Source organism: Apiospora marii, assembly GCF_038362585.1.
Source record: "Apiospora marii strain CBS 49790 chromosome Unknown utg000004l_segment0_segment1, whole genome shotgun sequence".
Classification (NCBI taxonomy): Eukaryota; Fungi; Ascomycota; class Sordariomycetes; order Amphisphaeriales; family Apiosporaceae; genus Apiospora; species Apiospora marii.
Window position 1 is genome coordinate 1,996,513 of NW_027117376.1, and position 17,765 is coordinate 2,014,277.

The 17,765-nt window shown below is 55.4% G+C and overlaps 6 protein-coding genes across 6 annotated transcripts; 3 read left to right on the plus strand and 3 right to left on the minus strand.

Annotated features, from left to right (window-relative positions):
• Positions 1 to 126: 126 nt before the first annotated feature.
• Positions 127 to 1,776, minus strand: PG985_007584 (uncharacterized protein; the record flags this gene model as incomplete). The annotated part of the gene is made up of 1 exon (XM_066827352.1): positions 127 to 1,776. One exon carries the CDS (start codon positions 1,774 to 1,776, stop codon positions 127 to 129), a length of 1,650 nt encoding a protein of 549 aa, XP_066685027.1.
• A 424-nt stretch (positions 1,777 to 2,200) lies between these two features.
• On the minus strand, positions 2,201 to 3,648 carry PG985_007585 (uncharacterized protein; the record flags this gene model as incomplete). Its single annotated transcript, XM_066827353.1, has 4 exons — positions 2,201 to 2,637; positions 2,740 to 3,087; positions 3,162 to 3,522; positions 3,589 to 3,648. The coding sequence occupies 4 exons, from the start codon at positions 3,646 to 3,648 to the stop codon at positions 2,201 to 2,203; spliced, it is 1,206 nt and encodes a 401-aa protein (XP_066685028.1).
• Positions 3,649 to 4,245: 597 nt separating this feature from the next.
• Positions 4,246 to 5,970, plus strand: PG985_007586 (MFS general substrate transporter; the record flags this gene model as incomplete). The annotated part of the gene is made up of 4 exons (XM_066827354.1): positions 4,246 to 4,659; positions 4,734 to 4,948; positions 5,024 to 5,254; positions 5,334 to 5,970. 4 exons carry the CDS (start codon positions 4,246 to 4,248, stop codon positions 5,968 to 5,970), a joined length of 1,497 nt encoding a protein of 498 aa, XP_066685029.1.
• Positions 5,971 to 6,332: 362 nt separating this feature from the next.
• On the plus strand, positions 6,333 to 7,540 carry PG985_007587 (Pantothenate transporter liz1; the record flags this gene model as incomplete). Its single annotated transcript, XM_066827355.1, has 2 exons — positions 6,333 to 7,193; positions 7,247 to 7,540. The coding sequence occupies 2 exons, from the start codon at positions 6,333 to 6,335 to the stop codon at positions 7,538 to 7,540; spliced, it is 1,155 nt and encodes a 384-aa protein (XP_066685030.1).
• A 2,847-nt stretch (positions 7,541 to 10,387) lies between these two features.
• On the plus strand, positions 10,388 to 13,099 carry PG985_007588 (uncharacterized protein; the record flags this gene model as incomplete). The annotated part of the gene is made up of 1 exon (XM_066827356.1): positions 10,388 to 13,099. The coding sequence occupies one exon, from the start codon at positions 10,388 to 10,390 to the stop codon at positions 13,097 to 13,099; it is 2,712 nt and encodes a 903-aa protein (XP_066685031.1).
• A 539-nt stretch (positions 13,100 to 13,638) lies between these two features.
• On the minus strand, positions 13,639 to 15,349 carry PG985_007589 (uncharacterized protein; the record flags this gene model as incomplete). The annotated part of the gene is made up of 3 exons (XM_066827357.1): positions 13,639 to 14,035; positions 14,115 to 15,295; positions 15,335 to 15,349. The coding sequence occupies 3 exons, from the start codon at positions 15,347 to 15,349 to the stop codon at positions 13,639 to 13,641; spliced, it is 1,593 nt and encodes a 530-aa protein (XP_066685032.1).
• Between the last annotated feature and the right edge of the window lie 2,416 nt (positions 15,350 to 17,765).

Here is a 17,765-nt window from a genome sequence, read left to right on the forward strand (position 1 = left end):
TCATCGGTCTATGCATAACAACTTACCTCATCTCCATGCTGATGTCCTGCCCTTTCCTGTATTCTACGAACTGTCACCTCCAATCCAGCCCCGTGACTCTCGTGAACGCTTGGGACCGAACCAAACCTAAAGCTCAGATATAGCACGTGCCACCTCCTTGAGATTCTCGAGCTTCTTCTTGGCAGCCGCCAGCAGCTTCTTCTGCGCGACCGCCCGACCATCGATTTCCTCCCCCGGCTGCAAGCAACCCCCCTCACCGGACCCGCCACACTTGACGATGCTCTTCCGGCACAGCTCGCACCCCGGCCCGTCGTCGGGCTTCGTCTGCACGCCCGACCGCCGCGCCGCCGCGAGGTACATGGCGAAGACGCGGTCGTGCCGCGCTTTGCGCTCCACCCACTCCCGCGCCAGGTAGTCGAGCTCCTTCAGTTCGCAAGACGACCAGCCCGTGTTGTCCGCGGCGACCACAAAGTACCGGCGCGCGAACACGGCGTCCGGGTTGTAGGCGGCGGCCTGGAAGTACTGGCCGGCCGCGTCGTCGAAGGCGCGTTTGACCGCCTGTCCGGCGTCGTGGACGGGCTGGACGGCGTCGAGCGGCTCCCTCTTGGGGTAGACGAAGTCGTGCGTCTCGGGGATGGGGTTTTCGGCGTCGTGGACGGCGCCCGGGGTCCAGAGCCAGGCGGGGGGCTGGCAGGTGGTGAAGCGGGGCGCCCACTCGGTGAAGTGCCAGTCCGCGAGCCCGGCGACGACAGGCTTGCCCTCGTGGTCGAAGTCGATCATGATGTTGTGCGGCGCGGCGAGGAGGTCCGGGTTGTACAGGCCGGTGTCGAACCCGTCGCGGGGGAAGACGGCCGCGTTGGCCTCGTTGTTGACGAGGTCCCGGACAATCTCCAGCGCGGGCTCGAGGTGGTCGTTCTCCCACGCCCGGTTGGCCCAGTGCCGGTTGCGCTGGATGCGGCGCTCGAACGTCAGGAGCAGGATCTCGCGCGCCGTCATGGCCGGCATGTCCTCCAGCAGGTTGAACCGGTCCAGGACCTGGTCTCTGTCCTTGTCCTCGCCTTGCGCGATGGAGTCGCGGATCTTGTCCCAGTCCAGCTTGTCGTTGTACTCATCCTCTACCAAACCAAACGGCTTGATTCGCATCATCGACTTGTACTGCGGGGCAACTTCGTCGTCCTCCTCGGCTTCTTCGTCCTGGCCAATAGGGACGTGACTCCCGCTGTACAGGCCGCCTACGCCCTCAAGCTTGAGCCATGTCCGGCCCAGCTCGGCGGCGACCAAGACCTTCTCCTCCGGGGTCATCTTGTTGTACAGCTCATTCAGGGGCTTGCCGGCAAGGGAGCTCCGCACCAGGTAGGGGCGGCCCAATGGATTGTCCCGCGTGGTGTCGAACTGCAAGACCTTGGGGACGAGGCTGCGGATTCCGGGAAACTTGTCAAGGTACCGCAGGTTCTGGGCGTACTTCTCGACATCCTCGTGGTAGAGCGGAATCTGGACGACGACGAACTTGAGGTTCTCTTTGCCCTCGTCCTCGTAGGTGAGTCCGACGGGGTAGTGGAGGTTGAAGTCGTGATCAAGCTCGCGGCCGAAGACGGTCTTCTCGTGGATCGCGTCGGGCCAAAGAGTGCGGCAGAGCTCGCGGAGCTGGGAGTTACGCGCGACGGGACCCGCCCTGTACTCGCCGGGGCATGTGCACTTGTCGGTGCAGTTGCAGAACTCGTCCAGTCGAACAATACCGGCATCGCTGCCGGTGTTGGAGGGTGTTTGGTCAGCCATTTTGGTTTTGTATTTGGTAAGTTCTTGGTAAGTGCTTGATTGTGTGTGTATGTGTGTGCTTGTGAATGGATGATTGAATGGGTAGTTGTAAGTAGGTTCCTGTTCCCTCTTATATACATATGGATATGACATGACTGTCTATCTTTGGTTCCTCCTCTGACGGATTTGACAATGGAATCCTTCGTACTACACAGTTGCAAGGGAGGACAATGATCAAAATAGAAATGGGTACTTTGGTGGCAGCCTCTTTTGTTCCCTGCCCTCAATGAGCCCCAAAAGGAAGTGTCTCCATCCCTGACATCCATTTTCAAACGTATCCTGATATACCGTTGATGAAAAACATGCCAATGCCAATCCCTGCCGCCCGTCTTTGGAAGTGTTCGAAGGGTTGAGATACGAATAAAGCACCCCAAACCAAGGCCTATCATGAAAGCAGCATGTCGTAACTCCATTCCTCCTGCGGCACATCCCGGTACTTGATGCTAGTCGGATGCTTCGTGCGCGCTGGAAGAACACGTCGAATATACAAGTCCCCCACATTGATAGTATCATACTTTTTCTTCTTCGAGCTCCCCTGATCGGCACCATCATCATCATCATCATTATCGTAACAACACGGCAGCACCTCGAGATCGACCTCGGGCCCCGGCGTCAGGAAGAACGGCAGCGAGTACCGCTCCCGCCCCGTCTTGTTGCGCACCCAGTGCACCGTGGCGGGGTACCGCCCGTTGCTCTGCCGCTCGAGGTACTGGCCCACGTTGCAGACGAAGGTGCCCGGCGCGGGCGGGGCGTCGACCCAGTGGCCGTCTTGGTTCAGCACCTCGAGGGCGGGGACGTCGTCTTGGAGGACTAGGGTGAGCCCTGTCGATCGATCGATGGTTAGCTTCCATAGTCGATTGAGGGGGAGGGGGGTCTGACGAGAGAAATGTGCTCGGATAAGTAATGCTGCCGCCGCGAACTTACAGGAGAAATCGGAATGGGCACCTAGTCCTACATTCTCATTCCCTTCCATAGAAGATGCGGCCGGCGTCGGTGGGTAGTGCAGGGGTCGCATGCCGGTGATGGGGAAGCGGAACATGGGGTCGAAAGCGGCCTCGTCCAGCCCGAACCCCAGGGCAAAGACGCGCAACAGTTTGAGGGACAACGGCAATACATGCGCGTAGTAATCGTAGAGCCCCTCGCGCCACCAAGGGGCCTGCGGAGGCCATATGTTCTGTGGCTGCGTTACGTTGGGTGGTGGTCCGGATTCACCCGTTTTGCCCGTGTAGTCTTGTTCGGGTTCCAGGTAGCAGTCGCCCATGGTGAAGGCTTCTTTGATGTCTTCGACCGACACGTCAGTGCCACTGACTTCCAGTGCGGAGCGAGGTACCTGAATGAGGACTTACCTCCTTTAGTCCGGGGATCCAAGTTCGTCTCCAGCATGGGCTCGTACCCCCGAATCGCCGGGTTCTTCTGCGCGTGGGCCTCCATTTTGGCCTCATGGTCGAGGGCGAAGAAGCGCCGGAGCAGCGCGAAGGCCTGCCGGACGACGTCCTCGGGAATGCCGTGGTTCTTGATATAGAAGAAACCGCAGTTTCTGCAGGCATTGCTGATCTCGCGAGCGATCCGCTGCCGCGCCTCGGGAGAGCTGCTGTCCAAATCTGCGAGGTCCACGGTCGGAATCGAAGTGAACGACTGCGAAGGTGTGTCCGAGACCTCGCGATACGTCGCTTCGGATCCGGAGTGGAAGTAGACGTACTTCTTGTCCTGGACATGTTGTTAGTATGTCCCAGAATCCTACATGAGCGTGAAGTGTAGTGATAGCCAACTAACCTGGCCGGGCACGGCAGGGGGTTGGGTGGCCGATGACACTGGGGCGAGAACTTCTGCCATTTTAATTTGGACTTGGTTAACTCTGCTTCTCTCACACACGAACTCTACTGGCTTTTTGATTCATCGTACTCGGTCGAGTCTGTGCTCGCATGTCTCAAGGTGTGTGGTTTTGCCCTGAACGGATAACCCCCAAATGCCGGAAGGTTCCCCGCAGTCCCCGCCCCTCACAGGGGGTGCCGCACACGATAGCCGGGTACCGTTAGTGTCGCAAACCGACCGACGGAACCCCCCTATCTGGTCCTCACCCTTGGTTCCGATAGCCACGCGAGTGGGGATGCTACCTGCGTTTCTGGGCTATGACCTGGGTTACAGTGATAACGCCCAGCCAGCATCGAAATGAGAGCGTCGGGAGCCCATACCGAAGTAAGCTCACCAGCTACAGTGAGTGGATATGTTACCTCGTAAATCTTTGAATTGATAGCCATGCATCTGCATAATACTATCACCAGTTCTCATGGTCGTGGTATTGTCTTTAGACTCTTGATGAATCTCAAGACGTGCCTGCATTTTGCATTCTAGGCACCATATTATCGGAGAAGCTGTCGGTGCGGCGGAATCTCATTGTAAAGCTGATTTCCATCCAAGCCAAACATCGCCATGGCCCTCTCTTTATCCTACTACGCGAAAAACCTCTTCGCCTCCTCCTACTCCCCCAAAGACCGCCCGGGCTTCTTCATCTGGCATCCCCGGGGCACCCCGCGCGCCGAGAAGAAGCTGCTGTTCAAGATCGACTTCTTCATCCTGACCTACGGCTGCCTGGCCTACTTCACCAAATGGCTCGACCAGTCCAACCTGAGCAACGCCTACGTCAGCGGCATGCGCGAGGACCTGGCCATGTACGGCACCGAGTTTAACCTCGCGCAGACCTGCTTCGCCGTCGGCCAGATCCTGGGGCCCATCCCCGCCAATTTGCTGTTGACCTGGGTCCCGCCGCGGTTCCTGCTGCCGGGGATGGAGCTCGTATGGGGGGTTTTGACCATTGCGACGTATGCGGTCACCAGCGTAAATCAGGTAGGTCAATATGAGTTTCAATTGAGCAAATAATAATCCATGTTGTATGAACTGATGCCGATGATTGCTGTTAGCTATACCCCATTAGGTTCATTGTCGGCTTCTTGGAGGGCTCCTGCTTCGTTGGGATCCAGTATGTCCTGGGGTCCTGGTATAAGCGGACAGAACTGGGGAAGCGAGCGGCCATCTTCGCCTGTGCCGCGTATGTTGGCACCATGATATCGGGGTACCTCCAGAGTGCCGTCCTGGCCAGCCTAGATGGCACGAATGGAATTTCAGCATGGAGATGGTAGACAAGCCCGGTCCTACCCTCAAGACCAGCCCATTGGTAATTGAAAGCACTCGTGCTAACTCACTGATGCAGGGTCTTCATCATTGATGGCATCATCACGATCGCAGTCGCCGCTTACGGTGTAATATTTTTCCCGGACACGCCCTACACCACCAAGGCCTTCTACTTGAGCGCCGAGGATAAGGCCCGCTGCATCGAGCGACTCGCCGAAGACGGCCGGGAGGAGACGTCCAATTTCACCTGGGACCTGTTTCTGAGAAGTGTGAAGTCATGGCAAGTCTATGTCCTGACCGTCTTGTGGATGTAAGTTAGACACCCCGAGCACCCTGTTGTGTGGACGTAGATTCGACTCGAATATACTCACGCGTCATCCCATGCACAGGTTCTGGAACACGACCGTCGGCAAGGTCGCCAACACAGTGATGCAGCTCTACCTCAAAAACGACCCGGAGCACAGCTGGACCCTGTACGAAGTCAACAACATCCCCACCGCCATCAACGGCTGGAACATCGTCATGGTGCTGCTCCTCAACGTCTACGTCGACACGACGGGCCGGCGCATGGCCGCCGTCCTGCTCAACCTCGCCCTCCTGCTCTTCGGCACCGTCTGCCTGGTGGTGTGGCGGATCCCCTTAGGGTTGCGCGTCGTCGCGTACATGTTCGCGGGGCTCGACGGGCCCCTGTCGCCCATCTATTACAGCTGGGCCAACCTGCTGACGGGCGGCGACAGCCAGGTGCGCGCCCTGACGCTGGCGATTATGAATTCGTGGGGCGGGGCCGTGTCGGCTGTCATGCAGCAGTTTTTGTATCCCGTCACCGATGCTCCCGCGTTCGGCAAGGGGTTCAAGGCCAGCTTGGCGTTCGTCGTGGGGATGTGCATTTGGGTGGTGCTGGTGCGGGTTCTGGAGCTGCGAGCCGAACACCACGGCAAAAACAAGGGCGGCAGCGACGTGCAGCGGTTGGAGGGAGTGGAATCTCAATCAGTGGTGGTTCCAGTTGAACAGAAGGGTCTTCGCTAAAGACTTGGCTGGCATTAGTGGACGTTAGCGTAATCTGGGGTGCCAGGTGGGGAGGCGGGGGTGTTCCAACGAATCCATAGCGCTGATAAAGACAACGGGATAGACCGGCCGTCGGCTTGGTCCGACAAACCTGACTCAATCGGATGGGAAGTAACGCAGCTGCGTCTGACTATCATGCTTTTGAGGGAACACGAAGCCAATGAATCGCTGCATTGCGATAGATCGGCGCACCATACGAGGAGGGCAAAGGAAACGTGACCTCAATCATTTCCAGCATTGCAGAGATGTTTGTGTCGTATAACCCAGACAAGGATCAAGTCTAAGACCCCAAAACCGTTGCTGACCACGAACATCCGCCAAACATGGCCACCGGCGACATCCCCACCACGCAGCTCCTAATCTCCTCCGGGAACGGCCCAGTCTCCCGCACCGTCCTGCAAACCCCGCTCCGCGACGCCGAGCCGTCCGAGATCCCCGTCATCGACGTCTCCGGCCTCTCCAGCCCGTCCCTGCCGGACCGGCAGGCCGTCGCGCGCCAGATCCGCGACGCCGCCACCAACATGGGCTTCTTCTACATCGCGGGGCACGGGATCCCGCGCCCGACGACCGAGGCGGCGCACCAGGCCTGCCTCGACTTCTTCCGGCAGCCGGCCGAGGTGAAAATGCGCGCCAGCATCGACCGCTCCCACCGCTTCAACGGCTACAAGCCGCCGGCGACGCTGCGCATCAACCCCTTTGAGTCGGTCGACGTGCGCGAGAGCTTCTCGTGGGTCTACGATCCGCGCTTCGACCCGTCCGTGGCCGATGTCTCGCAGATCCCGCCCGAGGCCGCGGCTCATCTGAGCCCGGAGGATTTCCCCTGGGAGGCCACGGCCAATTTGCCGCAGTTCAAGGCCGCCATCGTGGACTACTGGCGCGCCTGTCTGGGGCTCGCCCGCGCCCTGGTCCGCGCCTTCGCTTTGGCCCTCGACTTGGACGAGCACTTCTTCGACTCCAAGTTCACATACCCGGACGCCGTGCTGGCTATGAACTACTATCCTCCAATCCCCAAGCCCAAGGGGGACGAAGCTACGGCAAGGCCCCAATCAGAGCAGGAGGTATCCATCGGGTCGCACACGGATTTCCAGCTGTTCACCATCCTCTGGCAGGACGACAACGGGGGTCTGCAAGTCCTAAACCGACAGGGCCAGTGGATCAACGCCAAGCCCATTGAAGGCACCCTCGTAAGTTGAGCCTCCTCCCAGGATTTTACACATACGATCTAACACATCTCCAGGTGGTCAACATCGCCGACTACCTGCAGCGCATCACCAACGACCGGTACATCAGCACGGTGCACCGGGCGCAGAACTGGAGCGGGCGCGAGCGCGTCAGCATGCCCTTCTTCGTCGGCTTCAACTGGGACGAGAGCTGCGGCGTCCTCGACAGCTGCGTCGCCGAGGGCGAGGCCAAGCGCTACGACGAGATCAGCTGCGCCGAGTGGGTCACGCGGAGGGCCAGGGCCATGTACCGGACGGACGGGTTCGCGGGTGATGGCAAGGCGGCGGCTGTGTCTTCGTCTTCTGCTTGAGTGGCTGTACGAGCACGTATGAAGCTGGGGGAGAGGCCCTGAACGAGTGCATGGTAGACAGATAGTGGAGATCTATCTTTTAAGGACAAGCTAAGAAATAAACCCAAGTCTTCAGAATCCAAATAGCTTCAGGATCAAAATTCGCGGAGGAAAGAGGCCAAGTCGTTCACACACGTTGCCATTCTTGGCAATGTTACAATACCTCCCGGCCCCCGCGCCAGTCTTCCTCTTAGGGTGGCAGCCATAGCCTCCGCCGCCAGAGACCTTCCAAGATCCCGTATTTTTCTGCCAGTAATGTTCTATTCCCAGCCAGAACTTGTCATCCTTGACCAGTCGGAGCCATGGGGAATTCAGGAAACTTACCGGGTCCGGGAAGACCTCTTCAATCTTGTGGTCACAGCCTGTGTAACCGCCACAGATCTTGGCAGTGCAGAAAGCCCGACGATCCAACCCTGAATGTACGGCTAGCATCTCCAGTAGACTATGACGAATCACTCGCACATCTTGTCCCTACTGATTTGTAGCTGAGTTACTGGGGGCCGCAATTGCTGCAGACGCAGTCAGGGGAGCTTGGTATGATCCGAAAAAAGAAAGCAAAAAGGGGTCCTAATGATTTGTCTGTTGCTGATACCTGCCTCGGTAGGTTAAATCAGAAATAGGAACAGGAGCCGCGCGCTAAGAGATACCCAATTAGTATCACGCTGGCGTCGAGTCATACTGAAAATATTTCCGTCTCGTACAGCCTTCCAATTACGCAGCGCTTTGCCAAGAGCAAACGCCAATAGAACTCATGAAACCTAGGCTCGAATTGCGTTTTCCGTCTTCAGAAAATTATTGTATCCATTCAATAATAGCTTTGCTGTTATGTCCCCGGAAACTGGGCTCCCACCCTTGCCATATGAATTACTCTTGGCAGTATCTTCCTGGTGTGATTTAATAGGCTGATATCAACCTTGCCAGCGATCCTTCTCGCAAGATACGGTAGCACCTTCAAGTTCTCTTTCACTACCTCCTAGGCTGTACATGGATGCGTAAGGCTGAGGTCTTGTCATCGGCGACCACGCGGTGCCGTCTGAAGCAAACAAGCCAAATCCTTGTCGTGTTCCCTTGCCTTCCTCTGCTGCCTCCAACTCCATGCTGCCAAGAGATCAAAACCACCAATGGCCGGGCAGCGCGGGGCTCTCGATCAAGAACCGGCAGATGGCCAAGAGGTGTCGTTTGTAAAGCGGCTCAGGTGGGCGTAGGCTCTGCCGTGGGCAACACGTTGGAGAAGGCCAATTGGGCCAACTCGCATCCACTGGGACGCCACTTACCATATCCCCGGCTCTTGGCAGCTGCAGTGGGATTGTGAACTCATCTCCACTGCCCCCCTAGCACGCAAGCTACAGACAAGGCTCGATCGCATTCGAGATACCCGATCGCCAACCTTTCTTGTTTCGGCTTGGCGAGCACCTTTGGTTCCGAACTCAGGCTAATGCCGACCAGGGTATGGGAACAGAGAGCGTAGGGCTGGATGCCGCAATAGCCGGTTTTGCCCATTAGGCTTTCAGATCACAGTCGGCTCAGATCACAGTCGGCAGCGCGAGTTACCTTGACTTGATTGTGTCATAAGCGGCCGCAAGCACATCGTTCTATCGGTCAAGTCCGCTACTTCCCACAGTTCCTTCTAGGCCCAGCGACATGACTCCTTAATCAGAAGAATACTCTGTTTTCTAGGAATAGCTACAGACCGTCCAAGAACTGCGGGCCGCACCAGCGGCTTGCGATACTACGACCTGACGGCAGCCAATAAAGAACGAGAAGAGAAAACTCACATACTCATTGGACCCCCCCTCGAAGTCCAAAGGATCGTCCAGCGGCTGTAGAATACTAATTGGATTTAACAGCTTAGTTTAGCTATAATCATTAAGGCTATCAGATGTTATATCTCATATATAGTTCCTGTACGTACTCCGGTCCATCGAAAGGGGCTGTGGCACTATTTGCAGCTTGGATCGCCGTTGCTCTCTTTGTTATACGAACCAGACGCCTAGTGTGGCCTATGGGCGGCAACGATGGCGCTTTGTGATACCACACTTGCTGCTTGCTGCTGCCTCGGCAGATCCGGCAGCCCAACATCCGACAAGACCTGACCGTTTGTAACATTTTGGCGCCTCTCGCTGATGTTGTATCATGCAACGACGACAAAAAGAAAACTCCGGTAAGCCGCAGCGATATACATTTAGGATCACAGCCTCGTGTTGGTAAACGCTTGTACGGAGGGCTGTAAGGCAAGGCTGCTCTATATTTGGAAAATGGTCTGCCCAATCTCCTTCACTGTCGTAACGCCTACCAATAGGCATCTGAATTAGGAAAAGGGGAGCAAATAAGGATCATGGCCACTGCATTACTTCGGCTTGGCTTGTCCAACTTCTGCAAGTGATTGGCGTGAGAACGATCACTTTTTCTATGTTCTTCCACTGATAGGCAGCCATGGAGTCATACAGTAGAAACAAACATTTCGACATTACGTGTCCCACAGCCTTATCAGGAACTGGGGCTTGGCCCAGCCCCTGAGTACCTGATCACTGGAATTTATTACATTCCCTTTCTCCCCTCGACACCTCGAGTCTCTTTATTCGAGGGTATCTTGCTCTCTGAGTCTTGTGTTTCTCTTGGCTTGGCTGGTATCGAACCGAAAGTTCAATACCAAGAACAGAAACCTCGAGATTCTTTCGTTTCCGATCCAACAAGAACTCCCTGCCTCTCTCTTCCACTAGCCCCCTTCTAGGTCTTGGTATCTTATCAGAAGCCAAGATGTCTCTCTTCCTCAAGAAACCAGTCGGTCTCTGTAAAAAGTGTTCCGAGATGGACTTCGACCAATTCCGTTCGCCGAATACGTCAGGTTCCAGCTCAAGCACTGAAGCTTCTGAGACCATCATCGCTCTCTTCCACGTCATCAAGCACCGCCAAAAGCCTGGGAATAAGCATCAAGACGATGGCTGCAAGTTTTGCAGCTTATTGTTTGATGCCATCTCCATCCATGATCCGTTCGAGCACCCAGCAATCATAGACCACATGCCCGATGATCTTCCCGACAAATCCTTTAAGATATTGGCGGAAGGAGGGACCATCGATAAACTCCTGAAGAAGGGTAACCCCTTCTGCGAAAGCCTTAACCACATCGACGAGCGAGCAACCGAATCCGATCCTAGCGCGATCCTTGATTCTACCAAAGAGGCACTCAAGAAACACAAGTTGCCGGTCGTGGTCACCATCAGTATACACAACAACACCCAAGAGGACGGAGCCTTTCTGCACGTTTCAGTCGTGGGATTCGGAAAGGAGGCGCCCCTGTCGGTCCTCAGCTCCTTCATTCTGCGAATCGCGTCGGACTACCAGAAATACGGACTGAGTCTGACGTATGGCAAAATCCTCACGGACAAGGTCAACGTCGAGGCCGACTGCCGCAAATGGATGGACCATTGCCGTGGAAGCCACGGGCACGATTGTGCAAAGCCGGATTGGTCTACCAGGCTACCTCCACCCGCGGGAGAAGACTTTCGACTAGTCGAGATCAACCAGCTAGACGACAGGTTCAGGGTTCTCCAGGCCGAGAATATCAGCCGCGACTTGTCAAGGCGGGAGGAGGACACACTGGAGTATGCCGCTCTCTCCTACGTTTGGGGCGAATTCGGGAGCAAGACCCTGCACCTCCGAGAGCTGGGTATCGAGGCTCTCGGTCGTTGGACCTCATCTGACCAATTAGGGAAGACGGTGAAAGATGCCATGGAAGTCACCAAGCGTCTAGGCATGCGGTACCTCTGGGTCGACAGCCTCTGCGTCGTCCAGGGCGACCGACGCGGCGAACGGGCATCTCCTCGTCAGAAATCGCAGATCACCCAGATGGACAGTATCTACGGCCATGCCTCGGTGACCATTGTCGCAGCCGCCGGGGAAGACGCCAATGCTGGTTTGGCGGGCGTATCCTCTTCACGAGAGGCTCAGCAGGTGGCCCGAGAGGTGAAAGGAGACATCAACATCCTACTACCCGTGGAGTACGATGCGTCCTACGGCAAGTGGGATGCCCGGGGCTGGACGCTCCAAGAGAAGCTTCTGTCCAAGAGAATGCTTGTATTCGGAGAGACCTTTGCCAGCTTCCATTGTCGGCACGGGGTGCTGCGTGAGGATATGCCGGCAGTCCACGCAGGAAACGGCCCAGCCCCGATGCCACTCCTTTCGATGCCCTCCTGTAGCCCTGGCCCAATCGAGAAGAACTGGCAAGGCGACCCAGTCTTACTAAGGTCGCCCTTCTTCGATCAGTACGCAAAGCTACTGGAGCAATACACTAGTCGGAACATGACCAACTCTACCGACATTTTGGATGGCGTACTAGGGCTTTTGTCAGTCCTAGAAGACATGAGAAGTACAGAGCCCCGGAAGAAGGAGAGCCACACTCTCTACGGCCTGCCAGAGGACTACCTCGACCTTGCGCTACTGTGGCAGCCTCCGGCAGATTCGGGAACATACCTGACCCAGAGAATGCAAAGTACCTACCCCAGCTGGTCGTGGGCAGGCTGGGAGGTTAACAAAGGTCCTCCCGGAGGCAATGTCTACCAAGACTCGCCAGGGGTACGTATGGAAGAGACATTCAGGGTGTCGGGCAACGACGACTGTTCTCTTCGGAAGTTCTTGGCGACGGGCAATGCTGCAGAGGAGCGCGTCAAGCCATTAGTCATGTGGTACAAGTGGGTCGAACAACCGGAGCGGTCGCAGAGAAGGTCGTGGCTGGGAAAGGGGTCACCACCACTGCTCTCGGGGGGCGGCCCAAAAGCGGAACCCAGCAGAGCGCCACCGCTGCCTCCGGGGAGACCGAAATCGGGAACCATCAGGGCGCCACCGGTGCCCTCGAAGCCGATCACTCTCAAAAGTCCTGAGCAGGCAAGATTCCCTGACCTGGCAAGAATCCCTGAGCGGGCAAAAAGTCCCGAGCCGACAGGCAAGCTTGTTCCTGTGAATGGCCACGGGCTAGGCATGGCCTTTGGTGATCGGGATTCAACAATACAGCTGGAATTCCTCCAACGGGCTCGCCAGTGGAGGAACCCTCGGGGGAACCCGGACGCAGACCCGGGCCCCCCTCAGGTGCCGGATGGCGCTCCACTCAAGGACCGCCACCTAGTATGCGAGACCGCGGCGGCGTCGTTTCGGCTCCGCGGTAAAGAACCCAGAGAAGAACACCTCTGGGAACGGGGCGCGGGCGGGGAGGCATTCAAGGCCAAGACGCTCCTGATCAAGGAAGCCGAGATCTTGGACGACGCCGACAACGTCGTGGGCTACGTGGTTCCCACGGACCAGGGCAAGGACATCGCGACTCCCGCGTACGACTTCGTGCTCCTGTCCGAGGCCCAGTACTGGGGCAACGACCCCAGGATCGACATCGCGGGGTTTCCCTTGTACAATGTCATGGTCGTGGTATGGGACGAGGACGGGCTGTTTGCGAAGCGGGTCGGCATGGGCAAAATATCCAAGGTGGCTTGGCACGCTGGCAATCCGACTATGAAATGCGTGGTGCTCAAATGACGGCAGACCCCATTTGCACGCGCCAGTTCGATTCATTTCGGCTTTCGGCGCAGAAGCGAGGAGAACAAGATTGCGAGATCACCCGGGCTGGCTTGAGGGTCGCTCGCTATCCCTGGACTTCTGGAACTAATGCTGAAATCTTGGAACGGAAGAAGAACTGGACAGACTCTCCGATTCCAGTTTGACGGGTGCCGGGATAAGAGAGGCGGGAGAAATTGGGGTTCGGTGGGGCGGACAGGATGTCGAGAAAGGTGTGTACAGAGTACTGTCTTTACTAGCTAGATTTGATTTTTCCCGATTGCAAGGAACCCTGGCATGCTGAGCTTTGCCAGGTAAAGAAGTTGTCTTGAGAATACATCCACAATAGCCTTCGTTACGGCGACTGGAACTGGAACTGCGTATGATTTGAGCCTTTCCCAAAATAGAAAAATGCTAGCTTCAGGAATGAAACACACAGTAGGATAACGCCACGTAGTCATAGCTAACAATACTTACAGTACTTTCATATGTGAGGGGGGTGGTAGCTAAGCCTACTCTACCTAGTATAACAAACTGTCTCCCGTTTGCCGCCTTTGGATAGGGGTCGACTTCGTGCCTGTCTTGTTCTTGAATTTCGAAACAAATAGCTGGGTACGTGTCTTGGAGGATGATTCTGCATGCGCCCGTGATCGCTTTGGTCTGTCCTGATTCTTGGCGCCCGTCAAAGGTATCAAGTCGTCCTCCAATATGTGATAAGGCGATTTCGCCCTCGCCGCCGGAAGAAGAAGTCTTCGAGATAACGCCTCAGTGATCATATCCCACTTGTAGCCATAGACGAAAGCCAGGGTCAAAACTCCAACAGTGACGGGCAGAGCGCAGGCCCAAAACATCCTCTGGTCCCAGTCGGTGTCGCGAACGTCCGTGGTGTTCATCCCGAAGAAGCTCGTGACAAAGGACCTGTAGCTCCGATGTTAGCAATAGCACATAGAAAGAATTTGGGCAATCAATATCGCCATCTGGAGCGCCGCGCACTTACAGTGGCAGGAAGAACAGAGTGACGATGGTAAACACGCGAATGGCTTTGCCGTGACCTTCTTCGAGAATCTCTATGCTCTGCTTCAGATCGTATCGCAACCCTCTCGCGATGTTTTGCAGTCCCTCCAGTGACTTATCATCGTCGGTGAGCTTGGTTTCGTGGGACGCGACCAGCTTGGATTCCAGCGGATACATGGCCTGTCGGTCCTTGACGTAGGTCCACTCGGTCGTGGCAGACTGAAAGCCGTCGGGACGCAGCATCCGCTCCCATGCGAGAAAAAGGCGCTTCTGAACCCGGTTGACCTTTCGAAGGGCCTCGAGCTCCTCTTCCAGCGCCGAGATCTCCAGGAATCTCTGCCGCTTTGGATCCCGAACCGCACCGAATCGGGTTTTGTTGGTCAGGTTTCGGTAGTATTTGACGATGTCGACTTTTTGTCCCGTCCCCTGCAGTATGGTGTCATTCTGCACATCTCTCAGGAGGGCGGTGAGAAGGAACTCCGGGCCAACAGGCGCGATGATGAGCTTGTCGATGTTATGGTTTTTGGAGCCCAACAGGATAACGTCCCTCTTGGCCAGTTTCAGAAGCTCGTGAATGTCTTGCTCGGCTTGGGCGCCCCAGTCCTTGATAACTTGTATCATCCGAGGGTCGACTGTATCTTGATGAGACTGCGCTCCGTTCCTGTTGATCCAGGACATCTCTTTGGCTATGAGAGTATACCTCCCAACAAGTTTCTCGAAGGCGAGGACTAGGTTGGTGAGCAAAGGCATGTTGCCGTCCCCTTTGGATGTGCTGCGAATCGAAAAGTGCAAGTCGCGGGTCTTTTCTCTCACTCCTTTCATAGCATCGAGGAACGTTCGTATGGCCGGGGCGATGCTATCGTCGGTTTGTACCGGGAGGTTTATAATATCGCAGCCCGTTTCACGTACCCACCCGACACACGGGTCGTCGACTAGGCCCGCTGGGCCAGCAGCCTTGGGACAATTGGTGATGTGATATTGGTGTAAGTGGTCGACAGCGCTCTGCAGATCTTGATATTCAAAATTCTGGCTGCATTTCGGGCAGTTTTGGGTGGGAAGACTCTTATCCGACATCTCACCCTCAAGTTCAGAGACCTCCTCTGATATGATCGCCCAAGAACACCTCTCTTTTGGACTGCTTCTGACCGCAGCCAGCCGAATTTGCTGTGTGGAGAGTCAGCATTAAACTCGAGCAACAAATACCAAGGCGGGGGGCATAGTACTCGGAGGATTGTCTCAACCGCTCCCCACAACCTCATGACCAGTGGGTGGATGGAGCAACTATCAGTCGTTGGCAGAAAATCCCCAATGATTTCTGTTGATGTCTGTACCGTTGCAGACAAGAGGCCTGCCACTTCTTCCACGTCTGATTCTTTGTTCTCAGGGTTGGGTAGGCCCGAAGAAGCAGCAGAGTCAAGAGGTCCTGTGCCTTCTGGTGGAGAGGTGCTGACGCCCTTTGCGGAGCTGGGCTTATTAGTCTCTAGTGGCAGCCATCTCTTGGCCACACTTTGTGCCGTGCACTGGAATGTTCCTAGGTATATCTTTCTGCACCTGCCGGACATCATGGATCTGTGTATCTCATTCAGGAGCTGTACCAAAGTCTGGTCCTGCTTGATTTTCGTTCTTGTCTGGTCTGGCCCATCCATCTTCCACGTGAGAAAAGGAACGTGTGGGGCAACAGAACCGTTTGTCGTGTTTGTCGTGTAGGCCGACATGCGATCAGACCCTTGAACCGCCTGATGGGTTTGGTCCGAACTCCCATCCCCTCTGAAGTTCACCTTTTTAGATTTGGAACGCGCGCCCGACATGGGCCTCTCTCTGGTCCGCGTAAACGAGGCTGGTGAGGAAGTTGAAGCCCTGGCCGGTGGAATGTTCATTGCTGACCACGTGGCTTGTGGATCATCTGGCAGAATTTCTTCGACAGAGAACCCCTCCCATATGGTCTCTATGCCGTCTTGCCGTGACTTCGGGGCCAAATGCTCGCTCAGCAAAGATTGTGAACCGTAGATCTCTTCAGTATCAGGTTCCCCTAGCCGGGTTTCTGGACGGTAAACTGCAATTTGATCATTTTTGTCGTCGTACACGGTACTCCAATAGCAAGGGTTGTTTTTGATAGGGTTCGCTGTTCAGTATCATTAGATTCACAATTGATGAAATTCCAAATATTTTGGCATTGGCCTCTTGTCAAGAGTCAGCGTACCTTTTTGCCAAAGCTCGTTCAAGATCTTCCGAGAAGCTCGATCCATTTGTTAAAAGCCTCATCGAGAAGTTTCTCAGCTTTCGTTCGTCATCAAGGGTTGGTTTTGCATCTGCTTGTCGCAGCCGGAATATGTGGTTCTCGATTTCACCAGAAGCCAGAAGAGATAGCCACGATGCTGGTTCGACGACTTTCCCTGCTTCATCTGTGAGAATGCAGTTAGATGCATCGATACCATCGGGCTGTGTCAAGTCTGCGGCGTGTCTCAAGAAGTCCTTTGCTTGTGAGTATATATCGACGTCGAGTACTGGGTGTTCAGAACTGATGTCGGACTTACCACGAAGTTGTATTCCTGATCCACTACAATATGATAACGACACTGGTTCCGTTCATCAATTATCCGCACAGTATGGATACCATGCGTCGAGCTCTGGGACTTTTGGTCGAAGGTAATGTTCTCGCCCAAGGCCTCTCGCGAAGGAAGTGGTGAAAATGTAATGAAAAGGGCTGGTTACCAGCCATTAGTTTTATCCACATACGTGACAGAGACTTTTGCTTACCCGAGCCGATTATGAGAGACCATGTACTCGGCACATGCAGGGTCCGTGATGCAGTCTCCTGTCCAAGTATTACACCATGCGCGCCCAGCTGTTCATATCGCATGCTGCCAGTATCATAGTAGTATAGATATTCGTGTAGAGTCTTGATAGGCCCGGTTGAGCCACCCAGCGATTGTTCAGGGAAATGGAGGAATGGAGAGGAAAGGAACGTGACTGGTTCTGTATCCCAAGTTGACGCTTGGTGACTCCAACAGGATGTATACCGTCGTCCAATGAAACGAATCATTGTTCCTGTTTCAACCTCTGCTCCCAGCTCAGAGGCTTTCTGGCATCGCTGGGTTACCTCCATCAAAACCTTCAATGCGACCAATTTGAGATCTTGGGAGATAAAGGGGCAGTCTGCGACCAACTCCTGCGATCATCGTTAGTTGGAATCTATTCATTCGTCAGGTCAAGGCTAGCATGAATCACTTACTTCCAATACCGCTAGTTTCGACGGAACCCCCTGTAAATGTCTTGGGTAGCACGGTCAGTCATGGCCCCCATATGGTTTTCGTTATGATCTTTGTGCAGGTAACGTGACTTACAACCATCTCATTCTCACCTGTGGCAACATTGCATCTTGGCTCTGCGGTCGGATTGGGCAGTACAAAGTGACCTTGTGGCCACCGGAATGGTTCAAATGATACTCAGCGGCATGAATGTCGAATAGTTCGGCAAATATTGAGCCATCACACATAAACGACTTGGGTTGGTTCCAAGCCCTCTGGGTGTCCGATGATCCTGAGCATGGTTGGACGACAGTCGAGGAACGTTCTCCAACGTTGAGTGGAAGCACACCATTCAGAAAAGCTTGGCCTCCGGGTGGTGTACGATC